This window comes from Ornithorhynchus anatinus, chromosome 10 (assembly GCF_004115215.2).
Source record: "Ornithorhynchus anatinus isolate Pmale09 chromosome 10, mOrnAna1.pri.v4, whole genome shotgun sequence".
Taxonomy (NCBI): Eukaryota; Metazoa; Chordata; class Mammalia; order Monotremata; family Ornithorhynchidae; genus Ornithorhynchus; species Ornithorhynchus anatinus.
The window spans coordinates 9,487,453-9,514,153 of NC_041737.1; the positions used below are offsets into that span (position 1 = coordinate 9,487,453).

General features: G+C 51.2%; 1 protein-coding gene across 1 annotated transcript in view; it reads left to right on the plus strand.

Moving 5' to 3' along the window:
- ANTXR2 (ANTXR cell adhesion molecule 2) overlaps nucleotides 1-26,701 on the plus strand; it is a 126,323-nt gene that overhangs the window by 8,031 nt on the left and 91,591 nt on the right. Inside the window, exons 4-7 of the mRNA XM_029073295.2 lie at nucleotides 10,565-10,646; nucleotides 11,421-11,528; nucleotides 11,683-11,751; nucleotides 13,028-13,108. Coding sequence (XP_028929128.1) covers nucleotides 10,565-10,646; nucleotides 11,421-11,528; nucleotides 11,683-11,751; nucleotides 13,028-13,108 — 340 coding nt within the window. The remainder of the gene's footprint in view (nucleotides 1-10,564; nucleotides 10,647-11,420; nucleotides 11,529-11,682; nucleotides 11,752-13,027; nucleotides 13,109-26,701) is intronic.

Sequence of the window (26,701 nt, forward strand, 5' to 3'; positions counted from 1 at the left end):
AATACCATAATTATCATTATCTGTGCACTCCCAAGCCCCGTTTCTTGGTGCGCTCCGGCAGGCAGGAGGGCCCCTGTGAGGGCTTTTCCCCAGAAGTGGCTGCCGTCTTTCCCGAGCGTTTGGGAGCTCTTTACTGGGAGTTTGGGACCAGCCATTTTCTGGTTTAGGAAGCTCCCGGGGCCTTCGGGGCCTTCCTCGGGAGTATCTGGATCAGGAATTATCTATATCCTTGAATACCTGTCTCCCTGCCTAGCCCTGCCTAGACTGTAAACTCGTTGAGGGCAGGGAACCTGTTTGTCAACTCCGTTGCACTGAACTTTTCCGAAGGCCTTAGTAAAGTGATCCGCACCTAATAAGTGCTCAGTTAATGAGTGATAGAGTCATTGATTGAGGAAGTTTACCGTGCCTGGGGAAGGATAAGCCCAGAAAGATAACATCTTTCTCACATCCTCCTTTGCCTCTTGACCACTCACCCTTCGGGCTTTGGGCATCAGTTCTCGGTTGGCTCCTTCTGCGGCCTATAATCAGCCAGTTGTGTTTATTGAGCACTTACTCTGTGCAGAGAAGTGTACTGAGCACTTGAGAGAGTACAGTACAGCAATAAACAGACACATTCCCTGTCCGCAGCGAACTTTCAGTCTAGAGAGAAAGTGACTGAGAAGCAAATCGGGATGCGGTTCCCGATTTACTGTTGGAAGAGCCTGAATCGGACTGGTGTTCTCTGGCTGCTGGTGTTATCTCTCTGGGATAGGCCTTTTGGGAAGGCGGTTTTGACCGTAGACGACTCCGGGAGTGTGGACTGCTGGAATCCCGGGCCTTAGCTGTATCAAGCAGGCAGGTACCCATCCAGGCACACAACTGAGGGTGAGGAGAGTTAAGTTTGCTGGCCTCAGGGGGGCTGGATTTTTTTTTTTTTTATGGTTTTGTTTGGCATTTACAATGTGTCAGACAGTGTACCAGGCTCTGGGGAAGATACAGGATAACAGGGTGGTCACAGTCCCTGTCCCAGACGGGGCTGGGAGTCTTAATCCCCATTTTACAGGGGACTGTAAAGAGAGACGTGAAATGACTTGACCGCGCGTAGTAGACAAGTGATGGAGCCCGGGTTAGGACCTAGTTCCTTCTGACTCCCGGGCCTGGGCTTTATACGCTAGACCACCCTGCTCGATGCAGAGGATTCTTAAAGGCAGAATTCCTGTTGCTACGGCGGTTCCACTCCTCAAACCATCCCCTCCCAGAATTGGCCCGGCCGGTTTTGAGACTCAGCCTGTGGTCCCTGGCCCAGTTTGGGGGGCGGGAGGTTTAAGAGGTGAAGAGATGAACTTTTGCAGTAGCTTTCTTGCTGTTGAGTCCAGCTCATGCGATCTAGACTGGAACCTTTTGGCTTTTGATTTGACACCTCAGGCATATCTGCCACTAGAGATTCTCAAAGAATAAGAAACTCTTGGTTCTGACTGGAATCATAGTGACAATAATAATTCTGGTATTTGTTAAGTCTTACTATGTGCCAGGCACCGTACTGAGCGTGGATACGAGCAAATCCGGTTGGACGCGGTCCCTGTCCCAAGTGGGTCTCCCTGTCTTACTCCCCATTTCACGGATGGGGTAACTGAGGCACAGAGAAGTGAAATGACTTGCCCGAGGTCACACAGTTGTCAAGTGGCAGAGCCGGGATTAAAAAGAAATGGAGAGCAGCGGCTCTTGATTATCCAGGGGCTGATGGGTCAGTTTGTGGATTATCCAGGTGGTTTGGTCTCTCCTTCTTCCTCCTCTTGCCCGTTTTCCATTTCAGTTCTCAGCGGGATTTGGGGAGAGGACCTGGGAAAGTGAAGGAGGACAGTGCTCAAACAACCCCACTGCGCTGCTCGTGGGTTGGTTGAGGAGGCTTTGAGGGGCGGTTGGCTAAAATTGATGTTTTTCCCTATCAGCGGATTCCATTTATCTGCGCTGTCCCCGTGCCCGGCTTTCGTGGGGAGGAGAAAGTTGGCTCTTGTACGAAACTTGTTCCCCTCTAATCTGGTACTTCTCAGGCATTTTGAACAAGTAGAGGTTGCGGAAAGTCAGTCGGTATCATATCGCAGATAGACTAGGAGGAAAGCCTCAGTCCTTTCCTGGAGAAGGGACTCTATTGTGGGCCAAGAGGCCGGAGGAAGGGCTGGCGGGGAGCCCGGGGAGGACTGAAGTGCTCATTTGTTGGAAAATGCGAAAGCCTCCGGGGTCAGGGAGCAGATGGGTGCGGGGGAGGGGAATTGTCAATCCTCCCGGAGTGAGGGAAGCAACATGGTCTAGCGGACAGAGCACCGGCCCGGGAGTCAGAACGACCTGGGTTCTAATCCCGGCTCCTCCACTTGTATGCTGTGTGATCTTGGGTAAGTCACTTAACTTCTCTGTATCTCTGTTACTTCATCTGTGAAATGGGGATTAAGACCGTAAGCCCCACGTGGGACAGGGAAAGTGTCCAACCTGATTACCTTATATCTACCTTATATCTACCTTATATCTACCCCGGCGCTTAGAACAGTACTTGACGGATAATAAGCCCGTAACAAATACCATCATCAGCATCATCAATTATAATAATGATGATTACGGTCTATGTGAACCAGATTATGGTCTGGTTATGTCCCGCCCCGCCACTTTGTCTGCTGTGTGACTTTGGGCGAGTCACTTCTCTGGGCCTCAGTTACCTCATCTGGAAAATGGGGATTAAGACTGCGAGCCCCATGTGGGGCAACCTGATTACCTTGCATCTCCCCCAATGCTTAGAACAGTGCTTGGCACATAGTAAGCATTTAACGAATGCCATCATTATTATTGTTGAGAGAAGTGAGGGGTCATCATTATTATTATTGTTGTTGTTGAGAGAAGTGAGGGGAGGTCGAAGGGGGCAAGATGGTGGAGTGTTCCCTGCCCACAAGGAGCTTGTGGTCTAGAGGGGGAGACAGATATTTAAATAAAATTCAGATAGGCAGAGTGTAAGGATGTCATCATCGATGGTATTTATTGAGCGCTTACTGGGTGCAGAGCTCTGTATTAAGTGCTTGGATATGTTCATATGTGCCGTGGGTGGGATGAATATCAACCGCTTAATGATAATAATAATAATAACAATGCTGGTATTTGTTAAGCGCTTACTACGTGCCATTCACTGTTCTAAGCGCTGGAGTAGATACAAGGGAATCAGGTTGTCCCCCGTGGGGTTCACAGTCTAAATCCCCATTTTACAGATGAGGTAACTGAGGCCCAGAGAAGTGAAGTGACTTGCCCCAAATCACACAGCTGACAAGTGGCGGAGCCGGGATTAGAACCCGCCTCCTCCGACTCCCAAGCCCGTGCTTTTTTCCACTAAGCCAGGCTGCCGCTTAAGGGGTACAGATCCGAATGCGTAGGGGATGCCAAGGGGAGGGCGTGTAGCACAAATGAATCTTTCCCTTTGTGGTGAATTGTGTTCGTTTTTAATATCTGTGCATCACACTTTCTCCCAATAACTGTTGTCGGTGTCTCTGTTCTTCCCCCGGGCTTCCCCTCTCCCCGGCCCCAATTCAAATCCTCAGCCACACAGTTCTCTCACAGCCCAGATCTAGGGTAATAATCTGTCTCCCCACGCAGTGACCACAGGAAGCTGTGCGGACTGATTTTTTTGTGTGTGTGTGGTGTTCATTAAGTGCTTACTGTGTGCCAAACACTGTATTAAATGTTCGGGTAGTTACAAGTTAATTAATTTGGACACAGCCTCTGTCCCGCATGGGGTTCACAATCTAAATCATAATAATATAATAGTAATCGTTCATATTTGTTAAGTGCCTACTGTGTGTCAAGCAACTATTCCGAGCACTGGTGTAGATGCAAGGTAACCAGGTTGGACCCAGCCCCCGGCCCACATGGGGTTCCCCATCCTAATCCCCGTTTTACAGATGAGGTAACTGAGGCCCGAGGTCACACAACAGACCGGTGGCAGAGCCGGGATTCGAACCCACGTCGTCTGACTCCTAGGCCCTGGCTCTTAAGTGAGGTACGGAGAAGTTAAGCGATTTGCCCAAGGTCACTCAGCAAGCAGTCGGCAGAGCTGGGTTGAGAATCCAGGTCGGCCGATGCTGACTCCTGGGTCCCTTGCTCTTTCCACCGAGCCGTACCGAAGCGGCGTGGCTCGGCGGAAAGAGCCCGGGCTCGGGAGTCAGAGGTCATGGGTTCGAATCCCGGCTGCCCCTCGTCAGCTGGGTGACTGTGGGCGAGTCACTTCACTTCTCTGGGCCTCAGTTCCCTCATCTGTAAAATAGGGATGAAGACTGTGAGCCTCACGTGGGACAACCTCATTCCCCTGTATCAACCCCAGCGCTTAGAACGGTGCTCGGCACGTAGTAAGCGCTTAACGAACACCAACATTATTATCACTATTATTCTCGTGGCTTTTTTTGAGAGGCTCCGGTGGAGACGGGTTAGAATTGCTCAAGTGGCATCTTCAAGTAGCTTGTCTAGCTGGTGGTGGGAATGGAGTCAGAAGGGCCAAGAAGCCCTCTTTGGACCCACATTCAGACCCAAATCAACAATGGTGTACTAGCTGCTTGAGAACACGGCAGAGCCTGGTGCTGAGAGGTACGCAGAGATACGCCCCGTTGCGACCGCAGCCTGCCGCTCTTATCCCAACAGCTCGTCTCACAAGTATCTGCCGTCACCGAGCGGATCGTCATCGCTCCTGAAAAAGAACTCTGGTGCCCGTCTTACTGACAGTGGGACACCTCCTATCTTGGCCTCCTCAAGAAGCCAGGCCGGGACACCGCAAGAATCGGTGTGGCCTAATGAAAAGAGCCTGGGAGTCAAAAGACCTGCATTCGGATCCTGGCTCAGCCACATGTCTGCTGTGGGACCTTGGGCAAGTCACTTCACTTCTCTGGGCCTCAGTTCCCGCATCCGTAAGATGGGGATGGAGAGTGAGCCTCCCCGTGAGGAGCATGGGCTGTGTCCGACCTGATTATCTCGCATTCATTCATTCATTCATTCAGTAGTATTTACCGAGCGCTTACTATGTGCAGAGCACTGTACTAAGCGCTTGGAATGGACAATTTGGCAACAGATAGAGGCAATCCCTGCCCAGTGCCGGGCTCACGGTCTAAATGGGGGAGACAGACAGCAGGGCAAAACAGAACGAGACAAAGCAACGTCGTCAGGATAAATAGAATCGTGGAGATATACGCTGCATTAACAAAATAAACGGTAATAAATAATACATACAAATATGCACGATGATGAGGGGAGGGGAAGGGGGAAAAGCAGAAGGGGAGGGGAGGAGGAGCAGAGGTATCTACCCCAGTACTTAGTACAGCACCTGGCACCTAGAAAACGCTTAACAAATACCATTTAAAAAAACCCAAAAAGGACATCGAATGCCCGTTTGCCGACACAGCGGCAGTGTCTTCCGTAGTAGCCTGGGTGTCTGAACGTCATATTTAAGAATATAATGATAATAATAATTACGGTATTTGTTAAGCACTTTCTATGTTCCAAGAACTGTTCTAAGCACTGGGGTAGATACAGGATAATCAGGTTGGACACAGTCCCTGTCCCACATGGAGCTCACTCTCTTAATCCCCATTTTCCAGATGAGGTCCCTGAGGCCCAGAGAAGTGAAATGACTTGCCCAAGGTCACACAGCAGACATGTAGCAGAGCCAGGATTAGAACCCGGGTCCTCTGACTCCCAGGCCCGGGCTTTAGATAAGCAGCGTGGCTCAGTGGAAAGAGCCCAGAGGTCGTGGGTTTGAATCCCGGCTCTGCCACTTGTCAGCTATGTGACTGTGGGCAACTCACTCAACTTCTCTATGCCTCAGTGACTTCATCTGAAAGACAGGGATTAAGTGTGAGCCTCCCGTGGGACAACCTGATTACCTTCTATCTACCCCAGCACTTAGAACAGTGCTGTGCACATAGTAAGCGCTTAACAGATACCAACATTATTATCCACTGAGCCACGCTGCTTCTCATCATGCTTTAAAGCAGTCAAACAGCTCTCCTCATCCTACTTCCCCTCCCTTTTCTCCTACTCCAGCCCAACCCACACGCTCTGCTCCTCCGGTACCAGCTTCCTGACTGTGCCCTGATCTCGTCTAATTAATTAATGTCTATCTCGCGGCCGACCCCTTTCCCACATCCTCCCTCTAGCCTGGAACTCTCTCTCCATATACACCAGACCACCCCCCTCCTCTTCTTTCAAAGCACTATGAAGGTGACATCTCCTCCGAAAAGCCTTCCCCGATTTAGCCCCGCTTCTCCCCGTTCTGCGTCACCTTCGCACTCGGCTCCGTGACCGGAATCACCGGTGCCACCCGATCTCCGAGACCGTGTTCGACCTAGGCCTGCTGCTTCAAGCCGGCGGCCGGGGGGGACTAGCGGGGGCGGGCCCCGGGAGAAAGGCCGGCTCGTCCCACCTCCCGCCGAGGGCCTTCGGCGTGAACGACCCCCGAGAGAACTTGCCGTGAGCGAGAGAGGCTGCTCTCCGTGAGCCTGCACAGAACAGCGCGTTTGCGGTTCAGACGAAGGGAGCTCGGTGGGTTTTGCCCGGGAGACTCGGCTCGGGGCCAAGCCTCTGGTGACCTGACCCCTTCGGAGCGAGAGCCTGGCCTGCTCAGAACTCCTCCCTCTAGGCTGCGGCTGCAGGGCCGGACGGTCCCCCGGGGTCACCGGGGGTGGCCGTGGGGGTGGGCGGGAACGCCGGGACCGGGACTGGGGTCCTGGAAAGGCAGGATCCGGACAGGGGAACACCCGGAGACGCTCCCGGCCTGCGTTCCGGGGTCACCGTGGCCACTCGTGTCGGCCACGGGGAGCCTCCGCGCGCTCGCACCACTGAGCTTTGCCTCCGTCCCTCTTCTTGTGAGGTATTTGTTAAGCGTTTGCTATGTGTTTTTTTACGGTATTTGTTTAGCGGTGCTTGGGAGTCGGAAGTTGTGGGTTCTATTCCCCCCTCCACCGCTTGTCTGCTGGGTGACCTTGGGCAAGTCACTTAACTTCTCCGTGCTCAGTTACCGGTTCTGTAAAATGGGAACTGAGACTGTGAGCCCCACGTGGGACAACCTGTTCACCGGGAATCTACCCCAGCACTTAGAATAATAACGTTGGTGTTTGTTAAGCGCTTAGTATGTGCCGAGCACCGTTCTGAGCGCTGGGGTAGACACAGGGGAATCAGGTTGTCCCACGTGGGGCTCACGGTCTTAATCCCCATTTTACAGATGAGGGAACTGAGGCACCGAGAAGTGAAGTGACTTGCCCGCAGTCACACAGCCGACAAGTGGCAGAGCCGGGGTTCGAACCCATCGCCTCCGACTCCAAAGCCCTGGCTCTTTCCAGTGAGCCACGCTGCTTGGCACGTGGTAAGCATTTAACAAATACCACAATTATGATTATTCTTATATTTTGGTATTTGTTAAACGTTTGCTTAGCGTTCTAAGTGCTAAGTGAATTAGGTTGGACCCAATCCGTGAGAAGCAGCATGGCTTAGTGGATAGAGCACGGGCCTGGGAGTTAGAAGAACCTGAGTTTTAATCCCGATTCTGCCACTTGTCTGCTGTGTGGCCTTGGGCAAATCACTTTACTTCTCTGCGCCTCAGTTACCTCATCTATAAAATGGGGATTAAGACTGGGAGCCCCACGTGGGACCGGATCCGTATCCAACCCGATTTGCTTCTGTCCCCGCCCAGTGCTTTGCAAGATGCGTGGCGCATAGTAAGCACTTGATAAATACCACAGTTATTATTATTACTGTCGCACATGGGGCTCACGGTCTAAGTAGGAGGAAGATGAGGAGAACCGAGGCATGGAGAAGTTAAGTGACCTCCCCGTGATCGAACAGCAGATTGAAGCATTTGGCAGGCAGCCCATGCTCTTTCCCCTAGGCCACGGCTTCCCTTCCCCTCTCCTTTCATTCATTCATTCAATAGTATTTATTGAGCGCTTACTATGTGCAGAGCACTGTACTAAGCGCTTGGAATGGACAAATCGGCAACAGATAGAGACGGTCCCTGCCCTTTGACGGGCTTACGGTCTAATCGGGGGAGACGGACGGACGAGAACGATGGCGATAGAGTCGAGGGGAAGAACGTCTCATTAAAACAGTGGCAAATGAATAGAATCAGGGTGATGGACATCTCATTAAACAAAACAAGTAAGGGTGATGAAGACGTATACAGTCGAGCGGACGAGTACAGTGCCGAGGGGGATGGGATGGGAGAGGGGGAGGAGCAGAGGGAAAGGGGGGAGAAGAGGGTTTAGCTGTGGAGAGGTGAAGGGGGGGTAGAAGGAGCAGAGGGAAAAGGGGAGCTCAGTCTGGGAAGGCCTCTTGGAGGAGGTGAGCTTTAAGTAGGGATTTGAAGAGGGGAAGAGAATTACTTCGGCAGAGGTGAGGAGGGAGGGCGTTCCGGGACCGCGGGAGGACGTGGGGATAGGCGAGACCGAGGGACGGCGAGGAGGTGGGCGGCGGAGGAGCGCAGCGTGCGGGGTGGGCGGTAGAAAGAGAGAAGGGAGGAGAGGTAGGAGGGGGCCAGGTGATGGAGAGCCTCGAGGCCTAGAGTGAGAAGTTTTTGTTTTGTGCGGAGGTTGATAGGCAACCGCTGGAGGTTTTTAAGAAGGGGAGTGACATGCCCAGAGCGTCTCTCCTCCTTCCATCCTGTCCCCTCCCCTCCTTCCTTCCTCTCCCTTCCCCTCGTTCCTTCCTCTCCCCTCCCCTCCTTCCTTCCTCTCCCCTCCCCTCGTTCCTTCCTCTCCCCTCCCCTCCCGCCATCACCCTCGGCAGCCCCGAGTGCCAGGTCCGAGAGGGACGGGGGTACTGGCCTCCGGGCTTTAGGGCAGCAGTGTCAGACCCCCCTGGCTTCCCATCAGTCAATCCATCGTATTACTGAGCTCTTACCATGTGCAGAGCACTGTACTAAGCATTTGAGAGAGTTCGATGTAACATTATAACAGACACATTCCCTGCCCACAAAACATTTACAGTCTAGAGGGGGAGATGGATATTACGGTAAATTAATTAATGGAGCTCGTTGTGAGCAGGGGACGTGTCCGTTTATTGGATCGTACTCTCCCAAGCGCTTAGTACAGTGGTCTGCACACAGTAAGCTCTCAGTAAATACAGTTGAATGAATTGAATGAAGCAGCATGATGTAGTGGATAGAGCACAGGCCTGGGAAGCAGAAGGTCCCGGGTTCTCATCCCGCCTCGGCCACTTGTCTCCCGTGTGACCTCGGGCAAGTCAGTTCGCTTCTCTGGGCCTCAGTTCCCTCATCTGAAAAATGGAGATGAAGACCGTGAGCCCTTTGTGGGACGGGGACTGTGTCCAACCCCATTTGCCTGTATCCACCCCAGCGCTTAATACAGTGCCCGACATTGTCTCTATTTGTTGCTGAATTGTACTTTCCAAGCGTACAGTACAGTGCTCTGCACACAATGAGTGCTCAATAAATACAATTGAGTGAATGAATGAATGGCACATAGTAAACATTTAACAAATTCCGTAATTCCTATTATTATTACATAAGTTTTCTTTACGACTGGATGCAGGTCTTGGCTATCTGTTGCTGAAAATAGCCAAAGCCCTTCGTCTGGGCGTCACGGCGACCCTGCTGCTTCACGAGAACCAAAAGGCCTCCCGAAGAGAGAATTCGGCCCCCGAGAGATGTGCTTGGTTTTGGACCTTTTCACCTGAAAACTTGGCTCTGGCCCCCATTGCTCACAGGGCAAACTCCAGGCCAAGAACTGGCCTTTGTTAGCTTTGCCTGAGCGGTGTGTGGCCCCCAAGGCTGTTGCAAATGAGACTGGAACCTTTCACCAGTCTTTTCTTCTCGATCTGCTGTCCCACCTATAAGCAATCAATCAGCGGTATTTATTGAGCACATACTGGGCGCAGAGCACCGTACTAAGCGCTTGGGAGAGTACAGTGAAACGGAGTCGGTAGACACGTTCCCTGCCCACGGCGAGCTTACAGTCTAGATGAGGAGACAGACATTATCGTAAAGAAATAAATGAGTGCTGTGGGGCTGAGAGAGGGGTGAATTCATTCAGTCGTATTTATCGAGCACTTACTACGTGCAGAGCACTGTACTGGGTGCTTGAAAAGTACAATTCAGCGACAGATAGACACGATCCTTACCCACAGCGGGCTCACAGGAGGTGCGAATCGAAGGGCAAAGGAAGGCGATAGCAAATGATTGTAATAGTCGCCCCTGGTCCACTGTTCATGACTTGCCTGTCTTAGTAGTCCGGAGTTGAGAGGAGATCTTTCAGTGACGGGATCCTGGCCGATGTGGGTTAAAAGGGAGAGCCGGTTCAAAATCTGACTGAAAGTGGACTTGAAAGCCCGACTCCGTAGTTGTGTTTTATATGTGTTCCTTGAGGGTAAGCTGGGTGGATGTGATGTGCGGTGTGTTTCTTGTGTGCACTTTGTGGATTCATTTTGTGGGTCCATTTTGCTGCTCGCACTCATGGAGTGGAGGCCCAATATAGGACTTTTTTTTTTTTTTTAACTTCTGAGTTTGTGTTCATCCACCTTGCCTTTTATTCTGATGTTTTCCTATTGTTCACAGAAATGACATAAACAAGGGCCTCACAGATCTAAAACAAGTCACACCGGCAGGAGAGACGTACATACACTTAGGAATACAAAAGGTAAGTTCATTTTCTGCTTGTTACGTTGGGAGGGAATGTCTCTAGCGGATAGAGCGTGAGCCTGGAAGTCAGAGAAGCTGGATTCTAATCCCGGCTCTGCCACTTGTCTGCTGTATGACCTTGGGCAAGTCACTTAATTTCTCTGGGCCTCAGTTTCCCTAAATGTACAATGAGGATTCAATATATGTTCTCCTTACTTACAGTGTGAGCCCCATGTTGTCTTCTGTGTGACCTCGGGGAAAGTCACTTAATTTCTCTGGGCTGTTTCTCTAACTGTACCATGAGGATTCAATATCCGTTCTTCTTTCTTATAATGTCAGCTCCATGTTGGATCTGATGATCTCATCCCTACCCCAGAGCTTAGTATAGTGGTCAGCACACAGTAAGTGCTTAACAAATACCATTATTAAGATTATCGTTGTTATCGTACAATAAGGATCTGTCCCAAAGCACACAGGACAGTGCATCTGTCCTGCCAAATTTTACATTTCTGACAGCCTCAGTTCTGGACAGTTGCTAAGCAGGCAAGAGCATTCCAGAACTGTTGAAACAGCTCGAACCCCAGTTGAACAGTGCCTGGTTTGGATAGAGAAATCCAATGTTCCCAACCAGTGCCGGCTATCATTTTGCACCATGGCTGAGTAGACCAGAATGGTGGGTTTCGGTTTAGTATTGAAAGGAAAACCCCAACGTGGCCAGGGCTCCGTCGACTGTGTCAAATTTCCAAATTCAGCTGGAGGATCGTGGGTCGGTCACAGCCCTTCTCGGTTACAGGCAAATGAACAGATTCAAAACGCGGGAGGGCCGAAGACCTCCAGCGTGGTGATTGCCCTGACGGATGGTAAATTGGACGGGATGGTGCCACATCTCGCGGAGAAAATGGCGAGTGAGGAACCGAGGCTCGGTTGGGCTGGGAGGTGGGGTGTTGGGGTGGGCGGGGGTGTGGTTGGGGGCGTGGGCTGGGGCACGGGCCAGGCCGTGGGTGAAAGCCTGTATTCTCATCAACCCTTCTCTTCTTCCTGTCTTTTTGGGTCAGGCGGCTGAATCCAGAAGCCTGGGAGCCCGAGTTTATTGTGTCGGGGTTCTTGATTTTGAACAAGAGCAGGTGAGCGTCCTATCCTTGAATCCAAACCATTGCTTATACTTCCTAGATTATGCTTCCTAGAGTATAACAGATTACAGAAATGACACATTTGTAATTTATTTATTCGTAGTAATGTCCGTCCCCTCCTCTAGACCGTAAGCTCGCTGTGGGCAGGGAATGCGTCTGCTTATTGTTGCGTTGTATTCTCCCAAGCGCTTAGCACAGTGCTCGGCGCACAGTAAGTGCTCAATAAATACTATGGAATGAATGAATGAAAGTAATCGGGACCAAAACCCGGCTTCAATCAACTGGCTGTAATTGGAATGTGGGGAACCGGTGATGGTGCATAGTTTACGGTATACGGTTGAGAAATCGGGATTAAACCTGGATTTAATCAACTCACGGTAATATTACTATTAATACTTCTACTATTAGCTCGTTGTGGGCAGGGGATGTGTCTGTTTATTGTTACATCGTATTTTCCCAAGTGCTTAGTACGGTGCTTTGCGCACAGTAAGCGCTCATTAAATGCTACCGAATGAATACTGTTACTAATAGTACCTGTTAAGCGCTTATTATGCACCAAGCACTGTGGGGTAGATATAAGGTCAGCAGATTGAATGCCGTGGAGCTCACAGTCTAAAGGGGAGGGAGAGTAGGTATTGAATCGGTAGAAGCAGCGTGGCCTAGTGGATAGAGCACGGCCCTGGGGGTCAGAAGGTCATGGGTTCTAATCCCAGCTCTGCCACTTGTCTGCTGTGCCACCTCGGGCAAGTCACTTCACTTCTCTGGACCTCAGTTCCCTCGTCTGTAAAATGGGGATTAAGACTGTGAGCCCTATATGGGACAGGGATCGTGTCCAACCCGATGAGCTTGAATCTCTCCCAGTGCTTAGTTCAGTGCCTGGAATATAGTAAGCGCTTAAAGACTATCACAGTTAAGATTTCCTCAGGGGTGGCTTCCCATGCTGGCCATTTCCCCACAGCGATGACATCAGCTCCCCCACCCCCCCACAGACTCACTACTTCTTCACTTTCCAACTGGAAGTTTGGCCTGGCTTTGCCTTTTGTCCCCGGAATCGAGAACCGACCATCTTCTCCAAGTCCAAGTCGAGGTGTTTGAACATCTGTTTCCATGGAAACCCAGTGCTGTGAGACTGGCTAGAGTGACCCCGGGGGGGGGGGGCTGACGTGACGGTGCATTGCTGGGGTGAGAGTGCCATGTTTAAAAATAATGTGGGAGCAGTGAAGATTCCCCGTCCTTCCTCTCAAAACCTCTCTCTCTTGCCTCTCTAAAGCTGGAAAGGATCGCTGATTCGAAAGACCAAGTCTTCCCCGTCACTGGAGGATTCCAAGCCCTTAAAGGAATAATCAATTCCGTAAGTAGCCCGGGGAGGGCGGAAATTTGTCCGAGAGATGTCGAGGGACCGCGATGCCAGGTTCCGCTTGTACCCGTCCTGCCAGGAAGACGGTGGTTGAGAGAGCGTGGTTGGTGGTGCCTCTGCTGCTGGTGTTTGGCGGTCGCCTGCACCTAAATCAGTCGATCAGTGGTATTCATTAAGCACACGTTGTGAGCGGAGCACTGTACTAAGCGTTTGGGAGAGTGCAATGTAACAGAATCCGTAGACAGGTTCCCTGCCCAAAACGAGCTTATAGTCTAGAGGGGGAGACAGACATGAATGTTAATAAATAAATGATGGTCCTGTTTGGAAATGCTGTGGGTCTGAGGGAAGGTTGAATAAAGGGCAAATCCAAGTGCAGGGCCGATGCAGAAGGGCATGGGAGAACAGGAAAAGAGGGCTTAGTCAGGGAAGGCCTCTTGGGAAGAAGAATGGGTGCCGTTAGAGGCCCCAGAATGGAATATCTTGGAGAATTCAACCGCAGCAGAAAAATGGGTGCTCTCCCATTTGGTAACTTATTACGCTTGTGTACTGTACTCTCGTTTGCTTACTAACGACTGGGGGACGTCTTTCTCTTGGGGTGACGCGCAGTAGTCGAGACGACATATCGGTCAAGTTCTTCCTGGAGCCGTTGGCTTTGGGAAGCCGGTGCATCCGGGGCCAAGTATCTCAGTGGAAGGAGGTATGAAGCAGTAATTGGTATCTGCCTTTCAGACCTGTCATTCCCATCTCGCTCAGGCTCGTGGGAAGCTTCGGGGATTGTATGGGTGAAGGCATGGCATACGGATCGGACTGGGAATGGGCTGCTTACCTCCCCACATCCACAACGTGGCGTAGTGGTTAGAGCCAGGGCCTGGGAGTCAGAGGGCCTGGGTTCTAATCGCAGCCCTGCCACTTGCCTGCTGTGGGACCTTGGGCCGGTCACTTCACTTCTCCGGGCCTTAATTTCCACATCTGTACAGTGGAGATTAAGACTGTGAGCCCATGTGGGACAAGGACCGGGTCCAACCTGATTGCTTGTAGCTACACCGACGCTTAGAACGACGCTCGACACGCCGTAGGTGCTTGAGAAATATCATTACTGTTGTTGTTATCACCGGGCTCACGGTCTAAGTTGGAGGGCAAACGGTATCGAATCCCCATTTCACAGACGAGGAAACCGAGGCACAGGAAAGTTAGGTGACTCTTCCAGAGTCACACACCACACAACTGGGTGGAATAGAAGCAGCGTGGCTCAGCGGAAAGAACACGGGCTTGGGAGTCAGAGGTCATGGGTTCGAATCCCAGCTCTGCCACTTGGCAGCGGTTTGACCGTGGGCGAGACACTTAACTTCTCTGGGCCCTAGTTACCTCTTCTGTAAAATGGAGATGAAGACTGTGAGCCTCACGTGGGACAACCTGATTCCCCTGTATCTCCCCCAGCGCTTAGAACAGTGCTCTGCACATGGTAAGTGCTTAACAAATACCAACATTATTCATAGAACCCAGGTATTCTGACTCCCAGGCCTGTGCCCCCTGCTTCACACTGCTTGCTTTCCTGGAAGTTGACAGTTCATAAACAGGCAGTTAAATCAGGTTTGTGTGTAAGCGTCAGTTTTCCGGCTCTGACTGTTACAGAGCCTCAGAAATGCTAAAAAATCCAGAGGGAAGTGAAAAACGCAGTCTTAGAAACAAAAACAACAGAAAGTAAAGAAAGTCCCTAAGAAACCGAGCAGGACTGAATTCTGTGAAATAACAGCGAAGAAGAGGAAGAGTCCTCAATTAAGAACAGCTGGTATTTAATAGATTTCGCAAGTTTCTCTGGACTTCTTTAGCTGATGCAGCAAAACCACTTAGATATTCTGTTTTGCTATTACGTATAATGAATGATTTCAGTCAAGCCTCCGAGGGAACCTCCCTAGCTCTTCTTCTCCCAGGGAAATTTTTGGTTCAGTAGCAGAGAGGACATTGGATTATCAGTCAATCGCTGCTATTTAGTGAGCGCTTACGGTGTGCAGAACACTGTACTAAGCGCCTGGAAGAGTTGTCTCCTCCAAAGTCTACAGTGGAAGTGAAGCTGATGGTGGTGGTGGTGGTGATGATGATGATGGTGAAAATGGTGATCACGGTGGGGGTCACGGCGGGGATGACATTAATGATGATGACAACTAACTAATCATTAATTAGAGAAGCAGCGTGGCTCAGTGGTAAGAGCCCGGGCTTGGGAGTCAGGGGTCATGGGTTCGAATCCCGGCTCTGCCACTTGTCAGCAGTGTGACCGTGGGCAAGTCACTTTACTTCTCTGGGCCTCAGTTCCCTCATCTGTAAAATGGGGGTGAAGACTGTGAGCTTCACGTAGGACGACCTGATTGCCCTGTATCTACCCCGGCGTTTAGAACGGTGCTCTGCACATAGTAAGCGCTTAACAAATTAATGTCATAACATTATTATGACGGTCGAAGGGAATATGGTGATGGTGATGTGGGTAATGGCAGTGGTAGTCAAAATGATTCATTCATTCAATCGTATTTATTGAGCGCTTACTGTGCGCAGAGCACTGTACTAAGCGCTTGGAAACCACAGTTCGGCAACAGATCTCACAGTCTAGAAGGGGGGAGACAAACAACAAAATAAAACAAGTAGTCAGGCATCAGTAGCATCACTATAAATAAATAGAATTATAGATATAAGCACATCATTAATAAAATGAATAGAATAATAAATATGTACATAGTTTCACAAATGCCGTGGGGCGGGGAGGGGGGTAGAGCAGAGGGAGGGAGTCGGGGCGACGGGGAGGGGAGGAGGAGCAGAGGAAAAGGGGGGCTCATTCCGGGAAGGCCTCCTGGAGGAGGTGAGCTTTCAGATGATGATGCGTTTCGTGGTGGGCGGCGGGAATGACGATGGCGGCGGTAGCGAAGCCGACGATGATGGGGGCCCTAGGGGGGGTGGACGTGCGGATAACGGCAGTGGTAGTCAAGGTGACGATGGTGATGATGGCGGAGGTGGGGGTGATGATAATGGCGGTGGTGATGTTGTGATGGAGCCTCTCCTGCTCCTGAGACTTTCGGGCGTAGAACCCGTACGGAAAAATTGGTTGTGTAGAGCGCTGGAGGTGGATTGCGCGGTGCCAGTTATGGCGTCTCGACTCTGCCGGTCACGTTCCCACTGGGGCACGGGGAGCAGTGGGTGAATAAGGAGCGAGTGGTGCAGCGTGTCGCAGGCTTCCCAATTCCCAGAGCCGCCGTCTTTCCCCTAGACCAAGAGCGGGGCAACCTCCGGCCGCAGCCTGGAGCTACAGCTCCACTCCGGCACCGCGCTGCGGGCATTTCGGCCGCGAATGGGCAAAACCTGTACCGCACCGGGACGAGGTGATGCCTTCTTCCCCTCGGAGGTCCTGTCGGCAAACCTCCAGCTCCACGGGCCGCTTAAGATTCTCGAAAGAACGAAACAAGCTGGCGCATTCCTAGCTGTGTTGTGTGTAGCAGGTGCCGTTGTCCCAGATGAGTACTTGGTTGTGGACTTTTTCCTGTAAGTCCCTCATTTTATGGAGGGGGAAAAGCCTGATCTGACTAGCAAGTGCGATTGCCAGCCTGAAAATGTTTGTTCTGGCTCTTATTCACAAACAGAAAGGGAAAACGGTAATTGCTCAACGTGATTTTAGTCACCCAAACTGCTCCCCTCTGTTGAGGGAGGGTTCGTTCAAATTCTCTCTCGTCTCTGCCCGCCGTCTGTCTCGCCTCCCCGCTCAACTGGTGCGGAGGTGAGGGCTATCCCTCTCTCGCCTGTCCAACCCTCTGCGTCCTCCCACTGTGAGGGAAACAGATGCTAACGAGCTCCGGGTTTGGGTCCCTGGAGGGGTCATCCTTTAGGTTCGATCGGCCTGGCGGAGAGGAAGAGTGGCCAAGCAGCGTGGCCTAATAATGATACTAGAGGTATTTGTTAAGCACTAATTTATGTCCCACTTAGAACTGGGGTAGATACAAGGTAATCAGGTTGTCCCACGTGGGGCTTAGTCTTAAATCCCCATTTTACAGTTGAGCTAACTGAGGCACAGAGAAATTAAGCGGCTTTCCCAAGGTCACACAGCAGACAAGTGGTGGAGCTGGGATTAGCATCTACGTCCTCTGACTCCCAAGCCCGTGCTCTTTCCACTAAGCCACGCTGCTTCTCTAGGGGATAGAGCGCGGGCCTGGATTCTAATGCTGGCTCCGCCACTTGTCTGCCGCGTGACCTCGGGCGAGTCACTTCTCTGTGCCTCAGTTCCTTCATCTGCAAAACGGGGATTAAGACTGTGAGCCCCATCTGGGACGTGGATTGGGTCCAACCTGGCACGTAGAGGCGCTTAACAAACACCGTTAAAAAAAAAAAAAGGGGGGCGATGCCCCGGGTCGAGAACAGGCGGGCCCCAACAACCCTGTGCTGTCCTGGCATCCAGCATAGCTCAGCCCTCCGAGCTCTTATAACCGCATGACTCTGCCTTGTGGGGAAGGGCCATCTTAATAAACACCACAACGATTATTGTTGTGCTCCTTATCCTTGGCGCGAGCCGGTTGGCCAACCACGAGGGGAGGAACCAACCCAACGCCCGTTTGGCCGTTCCATTGGGCGAGGAGATCCCGCACTGAATAACATCTCCATTTGCTGCAGTGGGAACGAAGCCCACGGCTAATTCTCCCTTGGCTCCCCGCCTCCGGCTGCGAGCCTTCGGATGGGGCCAGAAGCCGTTTTTCACCCATTCTAGTCGACAGGAATTTGACCCTTGCCGAGTACAGTGAAAACAAATAGAAACGTCGGCTTTAAAGCAGTCCGTCACCTTGCCCCCTCCTACCTCACCTCGCTCCTCTCCTGCAACGCAGCCCGCACACTTCGCTCCTCTAATCCTAACCTTCTCGCTCTACCTCAGTCTCGTCTGTCTCGCCGCCGCCCTCTTGCCCACATCCTGCCTCTGGCCTGAAAAACCCTCTCACTCTCCCCACCTTCAGAGTCTTATTGAAGGCCCATCTCCTCCAAGAGCCCTTCCCTGACTAAGCTCTCCTTTCCTCTCCTCCCACTCTCTTCTGTGTCCCCTTTATTCATCCCCCTTCCCAGCCCCACAGCACTCGTGTGCATATCTTTAATTTATTTATATTAATGTCTCTCTCCCCCTCTAGACTGTAAGCTCGTTGTGGGCAGGGAATGTGTCTGTTATATTGTCCTCTTCCACAGTGCAGTGCTCTGCACACGGTAAGTGCTCAATAAATACGACTGACTGACTGAAAAGGTCACGCTGCCGTCCTCCATGCTTTCGAGCTAGTCTTCCAGGGTTTGTTCAGAAAACAATGCCCGTTTCGTGGGGCTGGTTGACGATGCTATGGCAGGATGGGGGATACTTGAAAATTTGAAAGTGCCCTGCCTTGTTCTGCCTGGGCCGGAAGCGGTACTTGAATTAACAGTAGTAATAGTGCTAATAATGGTATTTAAGTGCTTACTGTGTGCAGAGCACTGTACAAGTGCTTGGGAGAGTACAGTTCAGCAGAGTCGGTAGGCACGTTCCCGGCCGACAATGAGATTACAGTTTAGAGGGGGAGACAGACGTTACTAGGAGTAAATCATTTATAATATACACTGTACGGGTACGGACTTAAGTGCTGTGCTGTTTCCACTGGGCCGCACTGTTTGTCCCGTGGCGTGCAGCTTATCGCACACGGGTGTGCCGTGCACACAGTAGGCGCTCAATAAATACGATTGAATGAATGAATGTGGTAAATACTTAAAGGAGGGGCCGGCTTTTTTATCCACACCTCAGCATGATCTGTTGTCTGAAGGCAGTACTATCCTTCCCTCAGTCAATCGTTGGTGCTCGTTAGACAGAGCACTGCACTGTGAGCTTGGGAGAGTACAGTGTAGTTGGTAGAAATGATCCCTGGCCCCAGGGAGCCTACAGTCTAACAAGCCTGAGGTGGCCTGCTTCTTGGGAAACCCATCGATCGATCGTATTTATTGAGCACTTAGTGCGTGCAGAGCGCTGTACTCAGCTCTGTGGAGAATATAGTATGACAGAGTTGGTAGGTACTTTTAATACTGTTGGTATTTGTTAAGCGCTTACTATGTGCAGAGCACTGTTCTAAGCGCCGGGGGAGATACAGGGTCATCGGGCTGTCCCACGTGAGGCTCACAGTTAATTCCCATTTTACGGATGAGGTAACTGAGGCACCGAGAAGTTAAGGGACTTGCCTACAGTCACCCAGCTGACACCAGGAGCTTACAGTCTAACGGGGGAGACCGACAGTAAAATAAATTAGGTATATGTACGTAAGTGCTGCGGGGCTGAGGGAGGGATGAATAAAGGGAAAGAATCCAAGTGGAAGGCCGACCCAGAAGGGAGAGGGACTAGGGGAATTGAGGGCTTAGTCGGGGGGAGACCTCTAGGAGGAGGTGTGATTTGAATAGGGCTTTAAAGGTGGAGAGAGTGATGGTCTGATGGATAAGAAGATGGAGGGAGTTTCAGGCCAGAAGCGCGATGTGGGCTAGGGATCGGCCTGGAGGTTGAGGTTGAGTGAGTAGGTTGGTGTTAGTGGAGCGAATTTCAAGTCGGTGAGAGCTGGCTGGAGCGTAGCACGGAGGTCTAATGGCTCGGAAGCCGCCCCGTGGGCGAAGTGGATGAGGAGAAGCAGCCGATTTCCAGGGACGACCGTTCGAAGCGGAAGCATTTCCGATAGGGAGTTTGGGTGCCAGGCGGTCGGGAAGGAAAGCATTCAGGATTTAAGCTCTCGGAGAAGAAAGGAAAGGAAAAGCCCACGTGGCCGATTAGGGAGATTATCCTGATTCCGTCAACCTCCCGTTAGCCCACACGGGTGGTCGCGTTCTCAGGCTCCGTCGGGTCCGGCTCGTGTTTCCCGGACTCCGTCCGTGTGACGGGGGCGGTGAGATGGTAATGGGAGGGCACCGTGGCAGGGAGCTGTTAAGGGCTTCAGTGATTTGGAAAAATGCCGCTCCGGCCTTCAACAGCCGAACGGATGCTCTCAATGCAGTAATACGCTAATACGGTAGTCGCTCAATAAATACGATCGACTGAATAGAACGATTGCTCTCTGGCCCGTCGAGACGATGGAGGAAAGTCATCTTTCCGAGGCAGTGCGGTCCAGGTCTGGGTTATGGGGGCTGCCGGTGCAGAACTATTCATTCAGTCGGCCAGTAGTATTTATTGAGCGCTTACTATGTGCAGAGCACTGTACTAAGCACTTGGAATGGACAAATCGGCAACAGGTAGAGACAGTCCCTGCCCCCTGATGGGCTTAAAGTCTAATCGGGGGAGACGGACAGACAAAAACAGTAGCAATAAATCGAATCGAGGGGTTGAACGTCTCATTAAAACAATAGCAAGTAAATAGAATCAAGGTGATGTATATCTCATTAACAAAATAAATAGGGTAATGAAAATATATACAGTTGAGCGGATGAGTACAGCGCTGAGGGCAGGGAAAGGGGAGGAGCAGAGGGACTAAGTTAAATAATAACAATAATAATAATAATGATGATGGTATTTAAGCGTTTACTATGTGCCCAGCACTGTTCTACTAAGCGCTGGGGTAGATGCAAGGTATCAGGTTATCCCACGTGGAGCTCACAGTCTTCATCCCCATTTTACAGATGAGGTAACTGAGGCACAGAGAAGTGAAGTGACTTGCCCAAAGGCACATAAATGATAAGTGGTGGAGCCGGAATTAGAATCCACGAGCTCTGACTCCCAAGCCCGTGCTCTTTCCGCTGAGCCACGCTGCTTGTCCAAATCCGACCGGCCGCCTCCCAAGTTAGATCCGACCGGCCGGAGGTTCTGGGCCCGGCCTTGCTGCTGTCTCCTAAAAGGCTGAGGTCTTCCGGAGTCGATCGGTCTATCAATCAATGGTATCATTAGTGGCTAGAGCACGGGCCTGGGAGTCAGAAGGACCTGGGTTCTAAATCCCGGCTCCGCCGCTTGTCGGCTGTGTGACCTCGGGCAAGTCACTTCACTTCTCTGGGCCTCGGTTACCTCATCTATAAAATACGAGCGTCATGAGGGACAGAGACTGTCCAACCTGATTAACGCGTATCTACTCCAGCACTTAGAACGGTCCTTGACACGGAGTAAGGGCTAAACAGGTGCCGTTTATTTAGCAGAGCCCCGTGTGTGCAGAGCACTGTAAAGCAGAGCTGATGCATGCATTTCCTGCCCACAAGATTTCCTGTGGTCCAAAGACAGTAAATCATTTATAGAAGTTTTCCGGGGACAAAACGGTGTGTAGAAGGGAGTCCCCGGGCCTTTCTCCGACAGTCACTTCAAAGCTTCGTTGAAGGTGCCTCTCCTTCAAGAGGCCTTTCCCGACTGAGCCCCCCTTTCCTCTTCTCCCATCCCTTCTGTGTCGCCCTGACCCGCTCCCTTTATCTACCTCCCTTCCCAGCCCCACAGCACTTATGTCTATATCTGTCATTTTTTTCTTTATATTAATGTCTGTCACCCCCCCCCCCAGAGTGTAAACTCGTTGTGGGCAGGGAATGTGTCTGTTTATTGTTGTATTGTACTCTCCTAAGCACTTAGTACAGCGCTCAATAAATGCAGCCGAATGAGTGAATGACTGTCAAGCATCGGTGTGGGGCCGGGCATCTGTGGCTTAGCGGTCTGCTGAATCAAGGCACGTATTATCAAATTGATAAACGTCTCTTCCTGCCCTGAGCTGATTCGACTGTCCGCGGGACTGCTTTTTAGTGTAAGTCCACCTGTCGAAGTGTTATGTAAACTGTGTTGTGGGTCTCCAGGATGTGTGGTTAGCTCTCAGGTTCAACACGCTGCGTTCCCTGGCTAAGTCTGCATTTTCCTCCTCAAGTACAGTGTTCTCGCACGAGGCTGGTTCCTTCATACACCACCTAAAAAGATGGTGCACGTTTTGGTTACTTGTCTGTGTCCTTGGCAAATGAACCAGAGAAGCAGCGTGTTCTAGTGGCAAGAGCACGGCCTGGGAGTCGGAGGAACTGGGTTCGAATCCCCATTCTGCCCCTTGTCTGCAGTGTGACCTCGGGCAAGTGTCTTCACTTCTCCGGGCCTCAGTTCCCTTGTCTGCAGAATGGGGATTCAATATCCATTCTCCCTCCTACTTAGATTGATGTGGGGCCTGATTATCTTGTATCTACCTTAGCGTTTAGTACACTGATTGGTACATAGTGCTTAACAAATACCACAGTTATTATTATTTTTATTATTAGTACCAGTAACTCAGAGAGATCCTAGGTGAGGCCCTGTGAGGGGTGTCCCCTGGGGAAGGACTCTGCCCCTTCCACCTCCAGAGTTGGAGAATTATTTTTGACATCGCAAAGATTTAGGAAAGGAAGGAAATGGGAGTTGCCATTGCCTATTCTGAACTTCCCAAGCACCTACTACGATATACCAAATGGGCACTCAGCAGTCAGTCATATCAGTGGTATCTATTGAACACTTACTCTGTGCAGAGTACTGTATTAAGCGCTCGGAAGAGTACAGCCTAAGAGTACTACTACTTCTACGACCACTACTAATAATGTTGGTATTTGTTAAGCACTTATTATGTGCTGAGCGCTCTTCTAAGCGCTGGGGTAGATACAGAGTAATCATTTTGCCCCAAGTGAGGCTCACGGTTTTAATCCCCATTTTACAGATGAGGTACCCGAGGCACCGAGAAGTTAAGTGACTTGCTCAAAGCCACACAGCTGACGGGTCGCGGAGCCGGGATTAGAACCCATGACCTCTGACTCCTCGGCCCGGGCTCTTTCCACTGAGCCACCCTGCTGTTGCTCATTCTACTACTTCTGCTTTCTAATATCTACTATTACTAATGCTGATGATTACTAATACCAGCGCTTAGAACAGTGCCCAGTGCTTACCCCTTTTACTTAGATTGTGAGCCCCATGTGGGACAGGGACTGTGTCCAACCTGATTAACTTATATCTATCCAGAGCTTTAGAACAGTGTTGGACACGTAGTAAGCACATAATAATAATAATAATAATAATATTTAGATGATAGTAGTCTAATGTGGGACAGGGACTGTGCCTGAGCTGATTATCTTATATCTACTCCAATGCTTGGCACAGAGTAGATGCGGAACAAAAACTACAATTATTACTGTTATCAGAGGTGGGCAGGGAACACATCTGCTATTTCTGTCGTATTCTCCTAAGTGTTTAGAACGGTGCTCGGCATATAGTAAGCACTCAATAAATAACATTGATTGATTGGAGACGTCCAGTAGGCCCTTTCTGCCTAGGCCAGTGCGTTTTCCCTGCTTCTCCCCGATTCATGACCCAGCCATGTCTGAGCACTAATGTGGATGCACACTAATTGCGTGATTATTTAATTCATTCATCGATTCAGTCGTATTTATTGAGTGCTTACTGTGTGCAGAGTCCAATTCGGCAACCGAGAGAGACGGTCCCTACCCAACAACGGGCTCACAGTCTAGAAGGGGGGAGACAGACGACAAGACAAATCAAACGGACAGGCATTTTTTCTTAGGTTATGTTTTTTAGGTTATTTAGGTTATTATTTAGATTATCTTAGGCTTCTTAGCTCATTGTTATTTCCTGGAGAGCCAGGTGAAGCTGCAGCGAGTTCAAGCAGTGAAACCGAATGAGCAAATCTATTATCCCGAAGAGTCGTTGACGGTAGCACGTTACAAAATGAAAGTGGGGGCCGAAAGCACGGATCTGCCAGCTCTTTTTCAAGCCTCATCCCCGAATCAGAAAGCCTGTTGCTTATTGCGTCTCCCTCCGGGGAGCAAATGCTCCTAGAACTGGTGATTTCTGCCTCGTGACTCCTCCTTGTTAACTTTATCAGCCGACGGGCTGGTGGTTCTGGAGGGTGGCCTTATATAGCGATTGTTCCCACTGGAGCATGTTGCGTGGCTTTGTTAAGGGAGGGAGCCCGGGTCACTAGAGTCTAGCCTCTCTGCCTGCTTTGTGGGGGAAAATCAGAAAGGGGGGAAGGGGTTGAGGCAGGGAGGAGGCTCTGGGGGAGAGAGGGGGGCTGGTGGGGAAGAGAGAGAGAGGGGAAGGGGATCGTCGAGGAGGAAGAAAGGAAGGGAAGGAGGTAGATGGGGCAGAGAGAGGGAGGGAAGGAGGCTTTAGGGGAGGAGGACTGAGGGAGACAATTGGGGGGAGGCAGGAAGCTTAGTCTGGTCGCGTATGCGGAGCTGGCAAGTGGGTGAGGGGCTCGAGCCTCCAGCTGTCGCCACTGAGCGCTGTGATGGAGGAGAGGAGGGGGAGGAGAAGGGAAGCAGAGCGAGAGTTCGACAGTGGGAGAGAGTGGGGAGTGAGGAAAAACGAAACAAAGACAGTGCTTGCAGAAGACCAAGCAGGCAGGACTGGAGAAAAAGAGAATGCTGCCCCAAAATACAGGGAACGAGGGAGGGAAAGAGAAGAAGTGACCTATCTCATGCGTCTTCTCCTGAGTAGGTAGAAAACTGTTCTGTTTCACTTGGTTCGGAGTACTGATTTGATAAAGGGAATGACTTGAAAAAGTGGTCATTTGCTACTGAACCATTTCCTGATTCCCCCCCACTTCCTGTGGAAATTGGCCCTTCCTGGCGAGATGCGCTGAGCAGTTTGTCCCGGTGTTGCTTTAGGACCGTGGGGATCAGACCACGGACAACGTGTCGGGAGTGTGGAGGCCATGGAATCGCTTCTGCCCCGGAGAGGGGGGTGCCCCGCGGCCTCTCAGCTGAAATTCGTTCCGAAAAGAAACAAGACGAGCCTCTTCCTCAGCCGGAAACTTTCGGGCTTAACCCACGTGGTCGATTTGCTTATAAATAAGTTACGGAATTCCCCTACGATGTGTCAGTCCCTTTGATTCACGGTCTTCCTCTTGATCTTGAAAAGGAAGTGCTAATATGTGCGCGCGCACACACACACACACACCCCCCCATACCTCCCCCCCTCCCCCCCCGGCCGCACACAATTTATCTGTTGGTCGATAAGGATTCTATTTTTTAAATGCTATTTATTAAGCATTTACTATATGCCAGACACTGTAATAGGGCCGGGGCAGATACAAGCTAATTGGGTTGGACACAGTCCCTGTCCCACAGGGGGCTCACAGTCTTAACCCCCATATTACAGATGAGGTAACTGAGGCTCAGAGAAGTGAAGTGGCTTGGCCAAGGTCACCCGGCAGATGTGGCGGAGGAAGGATTAGAATCCAGATCCTCTGACTCCCAGGCCCGTGCTCTTTCCACTAGGCACACTGCTTCTCCTAGGCCCCGCTGCTTCTCCTGGGCTTAAGGAGGAATCTGGGCTTAAGGAGGAAGACACTGTAGAAGGAGAGTAGGAAGAGGAGAAGCAGCGTGGCTCAGTGGAAAGAGCACGGGCTTGGGAGTCAGAGGTCATGGGTTCTAATCCCGGCTCCGCTGCTTGTCAGCTGTGTGACTTTGGGCAAGTCCCTTCACCGCTCTGGGCCTCAGTTACCTCATCTGTAAAATGGGGATGAAGACTGTGAGCCTCACGTGGGACAACCTGATTCCCCTGTATCTACCCCAGCGCTTAGAACAGTGCTCTGCACATAGTAAGCGCTTAACAAATACCAACATTATCATTAGGAGGGAGAAAGCTGTTCCAACCCCAGAGGTCACGTATTGGATTCTCCCAAAACTCCGGCTGTGACACAATGCTCCAGCAGAGCGCTTTCCTTCTTGAGAAATGGCGGAAAGTGTTGGTTGTTGGACCAGATGGAGAAGGTGGCAGAGTTTGGAGTTGGGGTGGTAGCCGGGGCTCAGGATCGCCTAGCAAAGTCGGGATGGAGGTGAGGACCCAGGATTAATAATATTAATTGTGGCATTTATTAGGCGTGCCAGGCACCGTACTAAGCCCTGAGGTAGATACAAGGTAATCGAATTGGACACAGTCCCTGCCCCGTGTGGGACTCATGGTCTTCATCTCCATTTTACAGATGAGGGAACTGAGGCCTAAACAGCTTGCCCAAGGTCCCACAGCAGCCAAGTGGAGGAGTTGGGGTTAGAACCCAGGTCCCCCTGACGCCCAGGCCCGTGCTCTATCCACTAGGCAACGCCGATGCCGGTGGTGGGTGATGTAGATTGGGTGTCCCGAGAAGCGGCGCGGCGGAGTGGAAAGAGCACGGGCTTGGGGGTCCGAGGTCATGGGTTCCAATCCCTGCTCCGCCACTTGTCTGCTGTGTGACTTCGATCAGGTCGCTCAACTTCTCTGTGCCTCAGTTACCTCATCTGTAAAATGGGGATAGAGACTGTGAGCCCCGCATGGGACAACCTAATTGCCCTGTATCTACCCCAGCGATTAGAACAGTGCTTGGCACATAGTAAGCACTTAAAAAATACCATCATCATCATCATCATCCCGGGTCCCTGGAGATCGTAGGCGAGCAGCCCGACTGTGCATCGGTTAGCGCGGTCTGTAATGCCCTCTAGTGGATTCCTCAACCCTGCCCCCCGCCCCGAGCCCTGGGACCCGGGCAGAGGCTTTTCCCGAGACCCTCTGTCGGTGCCCCAAACCCTTAGGTGCCCCCCACCACTCGTAGCACATCAGCACAGGGAGTGGTGGGGCATCTTAACTGGCAGCGCTGATTTGATGTTAGA